A 15,884-nucleotide genomic window follows, 5' to 3' on the forward strand; every position below is an offset into this window, starting at 1 on the left:
CCAGGTGGTTGCCTTGTTACGCCCCTCCAGGCTCTCCTTGGTCCATGGCATGGTGGGTCCGCGATCCACGTGTATTACAGCATATTATCAGGATTTCCTTAGTATTGCATGGGTGATGAAATTATTACTTGTCCAATAATAAGGTGATTCTAAAAACATGATCTATTGGTGGCTCTTGAGGTCTGAAGTTGGGGAACATTGCACTACAGAATGCAGCAGCCCCCCTGGATAAATACGGAAGTATCAAAAGTGCAAAATACTGATGAAATAATCACTCACATGCCCTACCATTCATGGAGGGGGTGGTTGCCTAGTTTTAGAACTGCACAGATAAGGCTAGTGTAGGGTTTTTGTGTCACAGACCTAGTGCACAGTGTCAGTGTCTGGATTACAGCCTATTGAATATTTTGCCAGTTCAAATGAAAATTGGATAATGTAAAAATAATCTGAATCTATCAATTATATAATCCACTATTAACATTTCCAAAGCTTTGTAGGAGTAGAGTTAGAAGTTGTGTTGAATCATGGATGAAATTACATGAAAATGAACAATATTCACATCTCTTGCCATCACTTTTTCTTTTGATGTTTATTCATATAGGTATAAAAGGCAAAGTAACGAACACTACTAGGCATTAAAAGTATGCCATTAGCCTGTGGATGGAGCATAGCAGTCCCTCCTCTATATACAATATCAGAATCAACTTCTCATGTCAACATTCACAACAAATAATGTTCACCTGTATCATAAAACTATTATAAAAAAAAGTCTAGCATAGTAAGAAAAGGGTGATTTTGAACAATAATCATTTTGCAGTTTATTTTTGTAACAGAATGAATAGAAGACATCTGCAGAAGGCAACAAAACGGACATTTCTCATAATAATATTTATTGGAAGTCTTTGGGGCAAGTTATCGGTTGGGGCAGCTCATCAAAGGGGTAAGCTGTCTCTTCATATGAAAACAGATTTGTCTTAAATATAAAGGTAATTTATATGTAGTTGTACAGTAAGATATTAATTTTTAACATATAAAATGGATGGATGGGGTATTGTTTTCGAATCTAAAATATGTTTTGTTATAACTATTACAAGAGTAGAGCTAAATTACATTTATTACAAGAGTAGAAATAAATGAAATGAATGGAATTATAGAGTTTTTATTTTGAAGAAATACAAAAGCTACTTTTCAAATGGTTATATTTGGAAATATATAATTATATTGTATATAATTGTATAATTTTGTATAATAATATATAATTCATATTGTATGCATTTGGTGTTTGCATGTTACCATATACTAAAGTATAACATTTTTAGATATGTTATTTTAGAGGCTACTGGTGCTTCTCACAAAATTAGTATATCATCAAAAAGTTAATTTATTCCAGTTATTCAATACAAAAAGTAAAACTCAAATATTATATAGAGTCATTACAAACAGAGTGATCTATTTCAAGTGTTTATTTCTGTTAATGATGATTATGGCTTGCAGCCAATGAAAACCCAAAAGTCATTATCTCAGTAATTTAGAATATTTTATAACACCAGCTTGAAAAATTATTTTAAAATCCAAAATGTTGGCCTACTGAAATGAATGTTCAGTAAATGCACTCAATACTTGGTCGGAGCTCCTTTTGCATCAATTACTGCATCATTGTGACGTGGCATGTAGGCAATCAGCATGTGGCACTGCTGAGGTGTTATGGAAGCCCAGGTTGCTTTGATAGCAACCTTCAGCTCTTCGGCATCGTTGGGTCTTGTGTCTCTCATCTTCCTCTTGACAGTACCCCATAGATTCTCTGTAGGGTTAAGGTCCGGCGAGTTTGCTGGCCAAACAAGCACAGTGATAGTGTTGTTTTTAAACCAGGTATTGGTACTTTTGGCAGTGTGGACAGGTGCCAAGTCCTGCTGGAGAATGAAATTTCCATCTCCAAAAAGCTTGTCAGCAGAGGGAAGTGCACTAAAATTTCCTGGTAGACAGCTGTGCTGACTTTGGTCTTGATAAAACACAGTCAACCTACACCAGCAGATGACATGGCTCCCCAAACCATCACTGATTGTGGAAACTTCACACTAGACCTCAAGCAGCTTGGATTCTGTGCTTCTCCACTCTTCCTTCAGACTCTGGGACCTTGATTTCCAAATGAAATTCAAAATTTACTTTCATTTGAAAACAACACGTTGGACCACTGAGCAACAGTCCAGTTCTTTTTCTCCTTGGCCCAGGTAAGGCCTGTTTCACACTTCCGTTTTTGACCATCAGTCAAAATGCGCTGGTTTTTGAAAAAAACGGATCCGCCATTTTTTTGGGCGGATCCAATTTTTTCCTCATGGAGTTGCATTACCGGTGGATCTTGATGGATGGCCATTTGTTGGATCCGTTTTTTGGCGGATCCGCCAAATTTTTTGCGTCCGCCAACATGCCTGGACGGACCCTGCAGCGTTTTTTTTGCTGCAGGATCCGCATTTTACAGTGCGCATGCCCAGAGAAAGGAATTCAGCTGGAAATTTTACCCTGAAATCCTTTCTGGCGGGCGAAAAAATTCTCTCTCTCTCTCTCTCCTTCCCGGGCAGCGGCTCCTTTAAAATTCTTCATTCATCGGATCCGTCAAAAAACGGATCCGGTGGCATCCGTTCACATCAGTTAGCAACGGATCCACATTCCGCCATTTTGGCGGATTTGAACTGACCCAAAAAAACTGAAGTGTGAAACAGGCCTAAGACGCTTCTGGCGTTGTCTATTGGTCATGAGTGGCTTTACACAAGGAATGGGATACTTGTAGCCCATATCCTGGTTATGTCTGTTTGTGGTGGCTCTTGAAGCAATGACTTCAGCAGCAAAGGCTGAGAACAAAGGCACAAATCTTTATTTAAAACTTTGCACTCCACGATGTGTTTTGATAGTCTCATGCTATCTTTCTCAGGCGATACAAAGAAAATGAGGGGAAATGACATATTTAAAAGGAAATTGCACCAATTAGAAACAGTAGCCAATTAAGATCATAAAACACTCTTAAAATGCCAGAGAAAATTAGATGACAGAAAAAAAGATAACCAATAAAAATATTAGCAATAAAATATTAGTAATAAAAACTAAAGTTTTTGTGATCAATTTATTGTGTTTTTGTTTTTTATTACTAACATTATTATTTTTATTGGTTATCCTATTTTTTGTCTGTCTGCTCACACCTGTCACTGAGAATACGTCCCGCAGCTTTCCACTGACTGCCGCGGGCGCACGGCCTAACTTTCATCAGGTGAATCATACAGAGCCGGATAGGTTCACCCCTGCCTCTGCCGCTGAACTGAGTCATGCTCCGGCCGTACCACAGACTGTGCCACAACACGCACGTCATCCCGGGAATGCAGGACCTCACCTAGGAGAGCCAGGATATGCCACTTTTGGCAGGACACAGTGCCTCAACTTTCTTCAGGATCACGCCAGACACTTCATACGTCACTTGCGGTGCCACCGTGGGATACCAAGCCTTCACAGCCCGGACACCATCAGACTGATAAGTTTACCTGTTTCGTGAACAATTATTCTTACCCTGACATAATACTCAGTTTTGCTTCCCTCATAATCCATTCTCTCCCTGCGTGGAGTAACCCCTGTAATAAACAATTATTCTTTCCCTGACATAATACTCAGTTTTACTTCCCTCATATCCCATTCTCTCCCTGCATGGAGTAACCCCTGTAATAAACCCTTTAACTCTTGCTCTGCATCCTGCTCGTCACTGCATCCTACGTTCCTGCTATCTTACATTCCAGCAGGGCAATGGCCAGAAACATACGTTGAGATTTGCAAAGAAATGGTGGAATGACAATGAAGTAGAGGTGCTAGAATGGCCTCCACAGTCCTCAGACCTCAATCCAATTGAAAACTTGTGGGTAGAGTTGAAGAAAAAGCTGAAAACATACCCAAATGAGTTGACCAGTATGCACCAACTTTGAGAACATTCAGAAGAGACCTAGGATCAGATTTCAATTGAGACATGCCTGAATCTGATCGATAGCATGCCCAGAAGGATTCAGGCAGTGTTGAAAGCCAAAGGTGGATTTACAAAATACTAAAAAAATAATAAAAATTTAAAATTTCAGTTATTAGAATAATAATAATAATCTTTATTTATATAGCGCCAACATATTCTGCAGCGCTTTACAGTTTCAAAACACAAGTCATAAGTAACAACGTTAACAATACAATAATTAAAGCAAAATAAGGTGACCCTGCTCGTGAGAGTTTACAATCTACAATGAGGTGAGGGAGATACAAAGTACTGGTGTGTATTTACAATAGTGTATTTACAATGATGTTCCAGACATCTTGAGGGGGTGAGGGATAGATAAGGATAGTGAAAGGGCTACACACACACACATAAAATTACTTTGATTAGTGAATGTGATAGGCCGCTCTGAAAAAATGCGTTTTGAGGGAGCGCCTAAAACTATGCAAATTATGGATAGTCCTAATTTCTTGGGGTAGAGCATTCCAGAAGATTGGTGCAGCATGGGAGAAATCTTGGAGTCGGGAGTGGTAGGTACAGATCAGTGCAGAGGTTAGTCAAAAGTTGTTTACAGAGCGCAGCGGATGGTAGACAGAAATGAGGGAGGAGATTTTGGGGGGGTGCTGCACTGTGGAGAGCTTTGTGGGTGAGAACAAGTACTTTGAATTGGATCCTATAATGAATGGGCAGCCAATGTAAGCACTGGCGAAGAGCAGAAGTGTCTGAGTACTGATTAGCCAAACCCTGGCTGCTGCATTAAGTATGGACTGGAGAGGGGAAAATAGAGTAATGAGGAGGCCAATTACTAGAGCGTTGCAGTAGTCCAGGTGGGAGTGGATCAAGGTGACAGTGAGGGTTTTTGTTGTTTCCATAGTGAGAAAAGGGTGGATTCTAGAGATGTTCTTTAGGTGTAAGCGGCAAGAGCGGGCAAGAGATTGTATATGGGATGTGAAGTAGAGATTGGTGTCAAACATAACACCCAGACAGCGCACCTGCTGCCGGGGTGTTATTATGGTGCTACCCACGGAGAGGGCAATATCAGATTTAGGGAGGTTAGTAGATGGTGGGAGCAGAAGAAGTTCAGTTTTGGAAAGGTTGAGTTTCAGATAGAGAGCGGACATGATGTTGGAGACTGCAGACAGACAGTCACTGGCATTCTGTAGTACAGCGGGGGTAAGGTCAGGGGGATGACGTGTATAGTTATGTGTCATCAGCATAAAGATGGTACTGAAAGCCAAATCTGCTGATGGTCTGTCCAATTGGGGCCGTGTAGAGAGAGAAGAGAAGTGGGCCAAGGACTGAGCCCTGAGGTACCCCGACACCAAGAGGAAGAGGAGATGACGTGGAGCCAGAGAACAAAACACTGAAGGAGCGGTCAGAAAGATAGAAAGAGAACCAGGAGAGAGCAGTGTCCTTAATGCCTAGTGACTGGAGCCTAGAGAGTAGGAGACAGTGGTCAACAGTGTCGAAAGCTGCAAAAAGGTTGAGAAGAATGAGCAGAGAGTGGTCACCGTTACATTTTGCTGTCAGAAGGTCATTGGTAACTTTGATGAGTGCAGTTAGAAGCAAGACCTTAACAATGCAGTGACATGACAAGAATCTGAATAACTAATCGTATGTTAAAAAGTTGAAAGTCATATTTATGCATGAGCTAGCCAATAAGATTGTCTATAAAATGATGGTAGTTTCACATTTGAAGCAGTAGCGGACGTTTATACATGTAGCATAAAAGTCAATTGTTCAAATCATTCTCACCCTTTCGCTTGTCAGTGTATATCTACAACATTTTTCAAACTTCATTATATTTTGTTAACCCTAGAACGCATAACCGTAGAAATCTACCCTTTCACATACCTGGGGCCTTTTAGGCCTGTGTGCAAATAACATGGAATAACTCAAATAAAAATACTTTTCAAAGTTTATTTGAAAATTGCAAAGTAAGGATGCATGCCCACTGGCGCTGGGGTCTGCCAGGAGTGGATCTGTAATGGATCTGACCTCCTGGTGACCCCATCTAATGCTGGCGGAATTCCGGCATTCCGGCATCCTTAACTGGAGTTACCAGGAGGTCAGATCCATTATGGATCCCCTCCTGGTGGACCCCAGCGCCAGTGGGAACGCAGCCTAAGATGTGAATATTTCAAAACATTATAATGTGCAAAAAACAACAAAAAAGTAAGTACACAGGCTTAAAACGCCCAATATATGCATTCTATATAATTCTTTATAATAACGATTTTTTTGTCTAAATGTTTTTTATATGAAAATTTTGGTAAACATGGTGCAGGAATATTTCTTTTCAAACTTTCCTTTTCAACTTTACTTATCACCCCAACAATTTTCCGAATATTCTCAAATGTATGGACTGACATTGTAGCTTTGTAGTGTGGATCTGAAAAAGGGTTCAGAAATAATTCTCTGATTGGAACATCGTACGATTTTGTACACCCTGCCAGAATAGTAAGGGCAATATAAGCATACAGTTCCTCTTTTGTTATATTTTTCCATGTTTTTTTTCTACCTGAGGGGATACGTTTTCTTTCTAAGTTAGTACACAAAACTACCTCATCTACAATATCATCTGAAAAATTTTTACAGAAAACATCTCTTTTGGACAAAAATTGTGGAATTTCTACAGTTCCTTGAGCAACTCTTGCAATATTATGTGATGGGATGCGTCCAAGAACCAAGCAGTATTGTTCCAAAAAACATTAGTTTTGGATGTTCTATTTATAGGTTCTGCTGGATCCATTACTTCTTCATCTGAAGAATCACTGGACGATGAAGTAGAGACATTAGGTGGTAGCATGTACTCTTCATCAAACAAAGAAAGTTCACTGTCTTCATCACTATCAAAAACGATTGCTTCGATTTCTTGGTCAGTCAAACCCCTGGATGTAGACTGTGCCATTATAACCTTAGATGTCAGTAAACTAAAATGAAAAAAAAAAATAATGATTACAATCAGGGTTGTACACTCTTTGTTAGTGTATGTGCTAAGGGTTAAGTGCAGCCCCCTCCTCTCACCTTCAGCAGGTTCCACTTTCTTTTAGGTGCAGTAGCAGCCTCTGGATTTTTGTATCTCAGAAAGTTTATTTTTCGAGAAACAAGAAAGCTGACTCTTTCCTCCAAATTCTCTTTAGCAAGTAGCACACAATGAACAGGATGTTGTCTGTCCTCTTGGTCCTGTGTGTTCAGGATCTGTGGTGATGTCGGAGCTGCATGACTTTGTGAGGGAGCCTCCTTCCCAAGATCACATGACTATGTAGTCAGGCAGAATCCACACTCTTCACAGCAACAGCAGAGTCATAAAGACTGAGTCATAAAGACAATGTCTTCCCCAGCAACAGTAAAAATAAAAAGACTGAGGATCACATGTAAACATAGTACATGCCTAAGAAGCCCCAGGTATATGAATATGGGGTATTCCCAAAAAAGATTTGTTATACCGATGTTGTGGATTTATTTTTGATTTGGGTAGATTTACCCCTGTGCGTACTGTGGCCTGTCCTGATTAGACAGAGTCTTATTAAGCGCTCAAAGGAAAAGAGGAAGCTACACGTAGTTAGCAACAACTCATTCCAGCAGAACTCTGGAAACTTTATTAATATATGGTCTTTTATCAGTTCGTATAAAGGAGTGGTTACTCATTAACATAAAGGCTTTACTTCTTAGCTAATTAGTCAGTTTAAATGCATGAACATATATGGGTGTCCGACCTGGGGTTATTTAGACACCACGTGATTTACTATCCAGAGTCTTGCACTTGTCAGCAAGTCTCCAATATCGGCTGGACCACCTGGCCTAAGTTCCTCATTCCCTATGTCTGCTAGATATTTCTCAAATCACAAGACAATGAGATGACTGGGTAGCAGGTTATTTCCACCAACTAGTTATAAGGTTCAAACTGTGAATATGTATCTGTGTGCAGTATACATGAGTATATAGCAGTATATAGCCTATATAAGAGTACATGAGTATATAGCCTATAGCAGGCAAGTGAGATCTATATGAAATACATATATATTTCCATAACAATCCCCCCTTAGATAACACTTGCCCTAAAATCCTGTTCCTGGCCCAAAGCGCTGCAACTCTTTTATGCTGCCAATGGACTGACATATGCCTAGTGCATACATCCTCCTCTGTACAGACTTTTCGCAAATGGGCAGTCAGGAGATCTGTCCCTAAAGGGGGTGTGGTGCAATGTAATCAAAGTATCTTAGTTAGCAGTCTATGCAGTCAGTGCATGTGCATTCTCCGTCAGGTAGCTAATTTATTCAGTCAGGGAGGTCATCCACAGCATCATTCCAGCTCAGGTGTATCTTCTGGTATGAAGGCCTTTTCGTGCAATGCGATGCGTGGATCCAGGTGGGGGTTCTCCCTCCAGGTTGGTGGCGTCAGCACTTGGTGAAGGGCCATCGGATCTGGGATTGAGTGCTTCTTTTTACAGACTTTTTCCACCAACACTCAGCAGTCTCCTGACTTCAGGGCGTGCATATCAGGCACCGAATCTGGACCTGGCAATGAAGGAGAAAACTCGAGAATGGACATTAGCAAGATTCTTGATAAATTCAATTACACATGCAGACAAAGTATCATATTGCATAGTCAACTGCTAAGTAAAGAATACCCCTAAACTGGGTTTTTTACCCAAATAAAGTTTCATATTGGTGACAGCTTTTTCTGAGCCTATGGGAGTGTCTAATGCCAGGGTTTGTCTGTCTCTTGGGCAAATTTTTTAGCATGCTGCTCTTAAGTGTCCCACCTAGTCTATGGTGTGGGATGGTGAGTAGTGTGTAGGCCTAAGTCTGACCCTACTGCTGATCAGGTCTTTTGTGTTAGGTTTGCTGTGTATGCGGGTCCCTGATCACTTGCTATTGCTTTCTGGAAACCCCATATCTGCAAACTATTTTTGAGAGTAGCTTCTTTGCAGTAGTCTTCGCCAACTGGTTCCTTACTGGGAAGTCTTCAGGCCAGATGATGAGGGGGAACGTTTCCCGCTTGTCCGATGTTAAATTTGTCGGTGGCCGAACAGCTGCTGGGAATCTTCGCTGTTGAGGTGTGAGTTGAGTCCAATCAGGTCATTCATCTGTTTCTTCAATTCTGTGTGGGAGCCATGTGCCCATTGAACCACCGTAGAGTACACACTTTGAGGTAGACTGGGTCTGTCTTGAGGTAGACGGTTTGAGGTAGACAGTTTGAGGTAGACAGTTTGAGGTAGACTAGGTCTGTCTTGAGGTAGACGTTTTGATGTAGACGGTTTCTTGGAGCCCAGTGCTTTTGGCCTTCAGCACCCAGCTTTCCTTCTCCTCCTTCCGAGTCTGATCCTGTTACTTCTTGTACAGGTTTCAGGAAGTCATCTTGTCAGGTTTAGTGACTGGGTTGTGGTAATTGACATTCTCTGAGCTGATTGTGGGATTTTAGCTGAGGTTCCGTCTATGTCCGCGCCTCCCTCTGTATGAAGACTCGGGTTAGACTGTGTCAGAGGAGGACTTGGGAGTTGGGACTCTTTGCATTGGTACCGATCCAGCCGACATTCTCCGGGGATGAGGGGGAAGGTCAAACTGTTGTAGCCTTGGGATGCCTTCGGACTCATGCAGCTCGTCTCGGGGGGACGGGGTAAGTGTTGCCATGGACTGCTGACCGTAGGACTGTGCTGGAGAAGAAGCTTCCCCACGAGAGAGTGGTGGAGGACAATCTTCTGGAATGTTCTCCATCAAATACGTCCTTTCTGGAAAGGTAGGCACCATTCTTCTGCCTCAGAATTCATATCCACGTCAGAGTCTTCATCCTGGATGTGATTCAGCTTGTTGGCTGGTGGAGGAGGAGGCAGCACTTCTGTCCAATTCAGAGATGGCATCTTCAACGGTTTTCCCATTGACTTCTGTTTGCCAGGTTTTCTCGTCTTCAGTCGTCATGTAGTAGCCGTCCGGCTCTACGACCTCTCCCATTTTCCATATTCTCTTCCTCTGGCTGCTTCTTTGGCTGCCACGTCTGCTGTTGATGCCCCGTCTCTCTACTGTGTTCACTTTTCCGTGTGCCTTGGCCTTCAGCACTGCCACCACTTTTAGTAGTTGAAGAGCGTCCAGCCGGTCTCTGATGGCTCCATGGTGCTTCACGGTCGATCGGCTTGCTGTGATGAAGTTTCTTGCAGCCCAGATGGGTTCGAAGTCGGGTGCCATGTCATGCGAGTACCTGGAAGTTTTTGTTCTTCGCAATCTGGCAGGTCTTTCGTCAGCTCTATCAGCTCCACTTCTTGGGCTCTTGGGCTGATAACCTTCTGAACCATAGAATGTCTTGATTGCTGGTCGCTGCACATCCCGTGTGGAACCTTCCTTCATCATTTGCAAAACTGGAGCCATCTACGGTATCTTGCAGACTTTTCATCTGAGGGTCCATATCCGCATCCTCCCTTGGGAGTGGAAGTAGAGACAGGTAACGGCTGCGAGCACTGAAGAGTGGTGGAGAGCAGCCTTGTCAGGAGGGCGTGTGCTGCGGGTATTGTTTTCATGCAGGAGGGTCCCCCCTTGCAACTGGATCCAGGCCGGCTGAGAGGTAGTCTAGAGGCCTCTGGTTTTCCTCTGTGGGTCTGTTTTAAGCCTGGCCAGTAGCATGACCTTCTCCATCCTGGTCCTTCTTTTTCCGTTTTGGTCAGGACGGGATGGCTTCTCGTAGTCAGGGAGGCCTAGAGTTGGCGCAAAGACTATGAAGTCTTTCAGTTTCCTGTACGAGATGAAGGTTTCAATGCGTTGATGCAATTGTACAGAGGCTGCATTAAGTCTGGAGCACCAGGGATCCAAGTTCTGCAGTATGAGACTAGACTAAGGAAGGCCTGCATCTTCGGAGTTGTTGAGGGAGCCATCTTTGCCTTCGCGGTCTTCCAGTCATCTGTCAAGTGTTTCGTCCAGTGGGCGATACGGTGTCTTCAGGAACTTGCTTTTGACACCACTGGACTGTGTTTTTGCAGAACTTACGTTGTTTCTCCGTCAGGCAGTGTAGAGGAGGCATGGAAAACGCTGTGCGGGTAGCGGTGTCGATGACTTCTGCATGCTCCGCAATCCAGTTGGTGGGGACAGAGGGCAATGCTATGGCGAGCTGTGAAAGGCTGTTCCGGGCCATCTTGGGCCTCACTGTCCATTTGTTCCGCACCCCCCTTGTGCGTTTTCAGGAACTGGTCGTCCAGGTGAGGGGGAACATTGAGGGAAGCTTCGGGCAGATCCATTGCCGTGAGCACCGTTGCTGTGGCTGGCACGTTTGTCAGCAGAGTGTGCAGATCTGGCACAACTGGGGTTTCAAACACGGTTGCTTCGCTCACAGTCCTCAGGTTATGCACCATTCAATCTGGTCTGGTTCTCCTTTCACAGTCTTCCTCTTGATCGAGAGAAGCTGGGACCACATGATGATTCCCGTGGGTGAGGTGGCTCAATCTGGCCTTGCTCTTCACAGTGCCGTGAGTGACTCCCATCTTCTGGCACAGGGCTGGCAGGAAACCAAACCGTTTGCTGGGGTCCTTATTTTTCATCAGAGGTGACGTTCAGCTGAGCTTTCTTGCTCTCACAGGGGGTCTTTTTGCTGGGGCATCTTCTTTACCAGCCAGCAGCAGTTCCTTTCACCCAGCTTGATTTCAGGTCAGCATCTTGTTAACCAATTTGAGGAGCTGAGTGGCTGTCTTCTGGTCCAGGGCCTGGATTAACTTCAGGGAGCACCTTCAGAATCTTGTCCAAGATGATCCTCTGGCGCTGGAACTGGAAGCAGTGCAGCCATTTCCCGAAGCGCGTGTGGTCCCTCTGGGTTGAGAGTTTTCCTGGCCCATGCCAAAGTTCTTAGGCCGTTTCTTGAACAGCAGTTCCACTTAGACCTCTAGTTGGTCAGAGGCAGTTTAGCTCTGGGTGATGAGATGCGGATGCTGGGCCTGCAGAGCGTCTGGGGTTCCAGACTTGAGTGACACTCACACTGGCGCAACTTGAAGTCTCCCTTGGGCCATAGGCTTCTTGGTGCTATGTCCAGCACCTCCTTGGGTAGGCTTGCACCGGTTATTCGAGCGAGGCTCTTGTAGGGCCACCAGCATGATTAATTTTTCCAGGGCCTGGGGTGGAGAGGAGGTCAAGGTCACATCTTCATGGGACACTTTGGTCACCTTCAGTTCCTGCAGTAGGTCTGCGCTCATCAGGTTGGGTGGGCAGGTCTCCACCGTAAATTGGAACAGGATGGAGTGTCCTGGCAGTGTCCTCATGCTTAGGGGCTTGCAAGCTGGGGAACGTCTGTCTTGACCTTTAATCCCCATACAAGACACAGAGTGTTCTGATAGACTGGTGGGGTCGGGAATTTTCACTTCTGACTGCACCAGTGTCCACAAGGAAAGATATGACAGCCCCCAGTGATTTGAGGTATTGGGTCCGCTGACGGGGTTTCACATGTCAGGGGCGTGACGTCTGGCGGACCTGGTTTGCCTCTGTCCTATGGACAGGGTTCTTCATTGTCTTCTGTGTTTCTTTCTTGGCCTACTCCTCTGCGGGATGACCTGGGTTGCCGGGGTGCTGTGCACTGGTTCCGGAAATGGCCAAAGTTGCCACAGTTGAAACACCTGACAGGTCTTCTGTCTCTGCAGGGTGGTTGCTCCTCCATGTCAGTGGCCATCACGGGAGGGCCTGTCCTCCGTACTCCTGGGAGGGACTCAATTCTTCTGGCTACTGTAAGCAGGACATCTACTGCTATTGTCCTGTACTCAGGTCTGGCCTCTATCAGTAGTTTCTTGATTGGTTCTCTTAGTCCATGCACAAAGGCTTGTGCCAACATCTGTCCGTGTATCTGATCATGAATAGTGAAGCCTAAAATTTGGAATACTTGCCTCACTCTGCCATGAAACTTGTCTACCGACTCTGTCTCGTCTTGGCTCATGTTATGCAGGCTGAGTGCTTGTCTGGCGTTGGGCCACTCTCTAAGCTGTTCAATTAGCTTTGATCCTGATTCCCAGGAATGCACATCTAATTCTGATGGAAGCTTGAAGTGTTCCTTCATGATTTTAGAATACTGAACACCTGACAAGGGGTGAGGGGCACATAGTGTAAGAGTTCTGGTTCTATCTGCCCCTGGTACTATGCAGCATAATCTCCTCTTCATGTTCATCAGAGGAGGAACTGTGCCACTGTGTGATTGTCTTTCTGTGTGTGTGTGTACTTCCCCCCCTTCTGAGACTGCAGCTCCATTTGGCACATAGAATCTTCAGTCTCAGAGTTAGCAGGTGCAGTGTCTGATGGCCCACACCTCCCTTCTGCTATCTGTTGTATCGGGAGGGCACCTGTGTTGTCATGTGTGGGGAGTGATTCACTTTCTTCTCCCGGTGACATAACTGTCTCTTTAGAGAGAGTCCCCTGTGGAACTAGGGACACTCCATTGTCTGGATCTGGCACTGGGCCAGCTGGTGACGATGAACTGAGAGGTGGGTGAGAAAAAAGAAGAAGAAGAAAGGGTGGAGGAGATGGTGAAGACAAGGAGGAGGGAAGAGAAGACGGGTGCGGTGGATGAGAGGGATGAGAGGTGGGCGTTGGTGATGAAGATGGAAAGGGAGGAGAGGAAGGAGAGAGAAAAGGAGGAGGACGAGGGATAGGAGGAGAGATAGAACGAGGGATAGGAGGAGAGATAGATGAGAGAGGGGAGGAGATTTTGCATTGTGAGAATAGCAGAGATAGAGGGAGGAGGGAGATGGGAGGAGGGAAGAGTGAGGTGAGAGAAGATGGGGTGGCGGACTACTTCCCCCCCCTGCCGTCAAGGAAGGCATTCTTAGACCTGTGGTCCTTCTCAGACAGCACAGATTAGTATGAAAACACTTTTTCCTACACGTAAAACAAAAAAACAATCCTGTCTTGTTCACACTATCTGCTAGCACCTACTGCGGGGTTAAATGCTCTGTCACTTTAAGAAATGCAGACTGCAATTGAGCTCAACTAGCTACTTCCCTTTTTTCCTTTCAATACATTATGCCATGCTACAGCATACGGAGCTGCCCGTAGAAAATGACATGCTTAACTTTCTGAATAACACCTACTGTGTCCGTTCCAAAAACTTCAAAAAAAAGTGAGTGATTAAACCTTTAAACACCTTGCAACCCCTTTTAACCTGCTTAAAAGGGAAAAAAAAAAAGAAAACAAGAATATGGAAAATGAAAAATTGGCAAGATAACACAGGAATTACCAAAGCATGTAAAAATTCAAAATTCTTTTTTCAACAAAAAACTGGAAAGAAGTGAAAATTCTCTTTTTAACAAAACCAGAAAGAGGAAAAAAAAAAAAAAGTGAAAACTAAAACCTAAAAAAAACTGATAAAATGTCACAAAAGGTGGAAGAAAACTAAGAAGAGATAAAAAAGGGAAAAAGTATATAAACTTTGAACCAACAATAAAAGGGTTAATGTAGAATGTAGAATGCAGGCACACTCAACTTCCTCTTTTTATGCCTGCGTCTCTGCAAAATCTGAGAACAATGTAAAATGAAAAAAACAGACTCAAAATGACCCAGCTTTCCCGAAAATTCTCATACTGCAGTAACAAGAATAAAAATCTCCACCAAAAATGCAAGATAAAACATAAAATAGGGAAAAGCAGAGTCCAAAATATAACAATATGAAAAAAAATATATATATATATCAGGGGCACACCCTGCAGGCAAAAGAGGAAGTTTACAATAAAAAAAAAGCAAAACTCTTTCTGCTTCAGATCTTTGCGGAAAACCTGCAATGAATTCACATGTAGACGTCCAGGGAGAGAGATCGAAAGCCCTTGTCTTGTGACGCGCATGTGAAACAGCTGCTGGTAACCGATAACTGCCAACCACACTGGGTGCACTGCGCTGGTGACCCGGGAATGTTAACACGCTGGACCGGACGTCCTGACCGGCTCGTCAGTATCAGTAATGTGATAACTCCCACTATGTTGCCACCACCTGATGCCTGGGCCGGCTTCTCCTGTCCTTCCCTGTGACCAGGTGTGTTGGTGGCAACCTGTCAAGTGGTTTGGCTCGCAATATCTCCCCTAAGCTAACACCACCGCGTGGCCTGGCGTGGGCGCTGTTGTCCCTTCCTGTGCATGGGTGTTTGTTGTGATAGCTTGATGTGAGATTTGCATCGTGATATCTCCGTAAGGCCCCCACCACCTGTCCCTGGGCAAGGCTTCACCTGTCCTCCCCCTGTGTCCAGGTGTATTTGTGAGGCCCTATCTGAGTGGGTCAAACTCCCCTGTTATCCGTCTACGATCAACCATAAACACAAGTCTGTCACAATTTTCCACCAACTCTCCCACCCGGATCTTAGACACACAGGATCACAGTAGACACTTAGCTTATCCCAGGGTTTGGATTTCCTCGTGGACTTTTCAACACTACCTGAGTTTGGTGACCACACTGACCGGCTAGAGTTGCTGACCCGGACTTGGCACAGGGAACATTCAGGTAAGATAACTAGATTTTCTTACCTTACTTATGGAGTTGCGCACATCTCCGTTCCCATGAGCCAAGACCTTGGCCGGCACCTCTGTCCTCTCCGGTCAGCAGGATCCCCGTGCGTTTTCGTCCACGGCCTCGCTGGGCGCCACTTGTTGTGGATTTATTTTTGATTTGGGTAGATTTACCCCTGTGCGTACTGTGGCCTGTCCTGATTAGACAGAGTCTTAGTGAGCGCTCAGAGGAAAAGAGGAAGCTACACATAGTTAGCAACAACTCATTCCAGCAGAACTCTGGAAACTTTATTCATATATGGTCTTTTATCAGTTCGTATAAAGGAGTGGTTACTCATTAACATAAAGGCTTTACTTCTTAGCTAATTGGTCAGTTTAAATGCATGAACATATATGGGTGTCCGACCTGGGGTTATTTAGACA

General features: G+C 44.2%; 1 protein-coding gene across 3 annotated transcripts in view; it reads left to right on the forward strand.

Annotated features, from left to right (window-relative positions):
• The window catches only part of TAFA2 (TAFA chemokine like family member 2), a 445,777-nt gene that overhangs the window by 373,781 nt on the left and 56,112 nt on the right, over positions 1-15,884 (forward strand). For 2 of the 3 annotated variants that reach the window (XM_073541522.1, XM_073541521.1), the window contains one exon: positions 834-940. In XM_073541522.1, coding sequence (XP_073397623.1) covers positions 835-940 — 106 coding nt within the window. In that variant the 5' untranslated portion in view covers position 834. Of the gene's footprint in view, positions 1-817; positions 941-15,884 lie in introns of all 3 variants that reach the window. The other variant, XM_073541520.1, reaches the window with a different exon arrangement.

This window comes from Dendrobates tinctorius, unplaced genomic scaffold, assembly GCF_039654945.1.
Source record: "Dendrobates tinctorius isolate UK_male_01 unplaced genomic scaffold, ASM3965494v1 ptg000122l, whole genome shotgun sequence".
Lineage (NCBI taxonomy): Eukaryota > Metazoa > Chordata > Amphibia > Anura > Dendrobatidae > Dendrobates > Dendrobates tinctorius.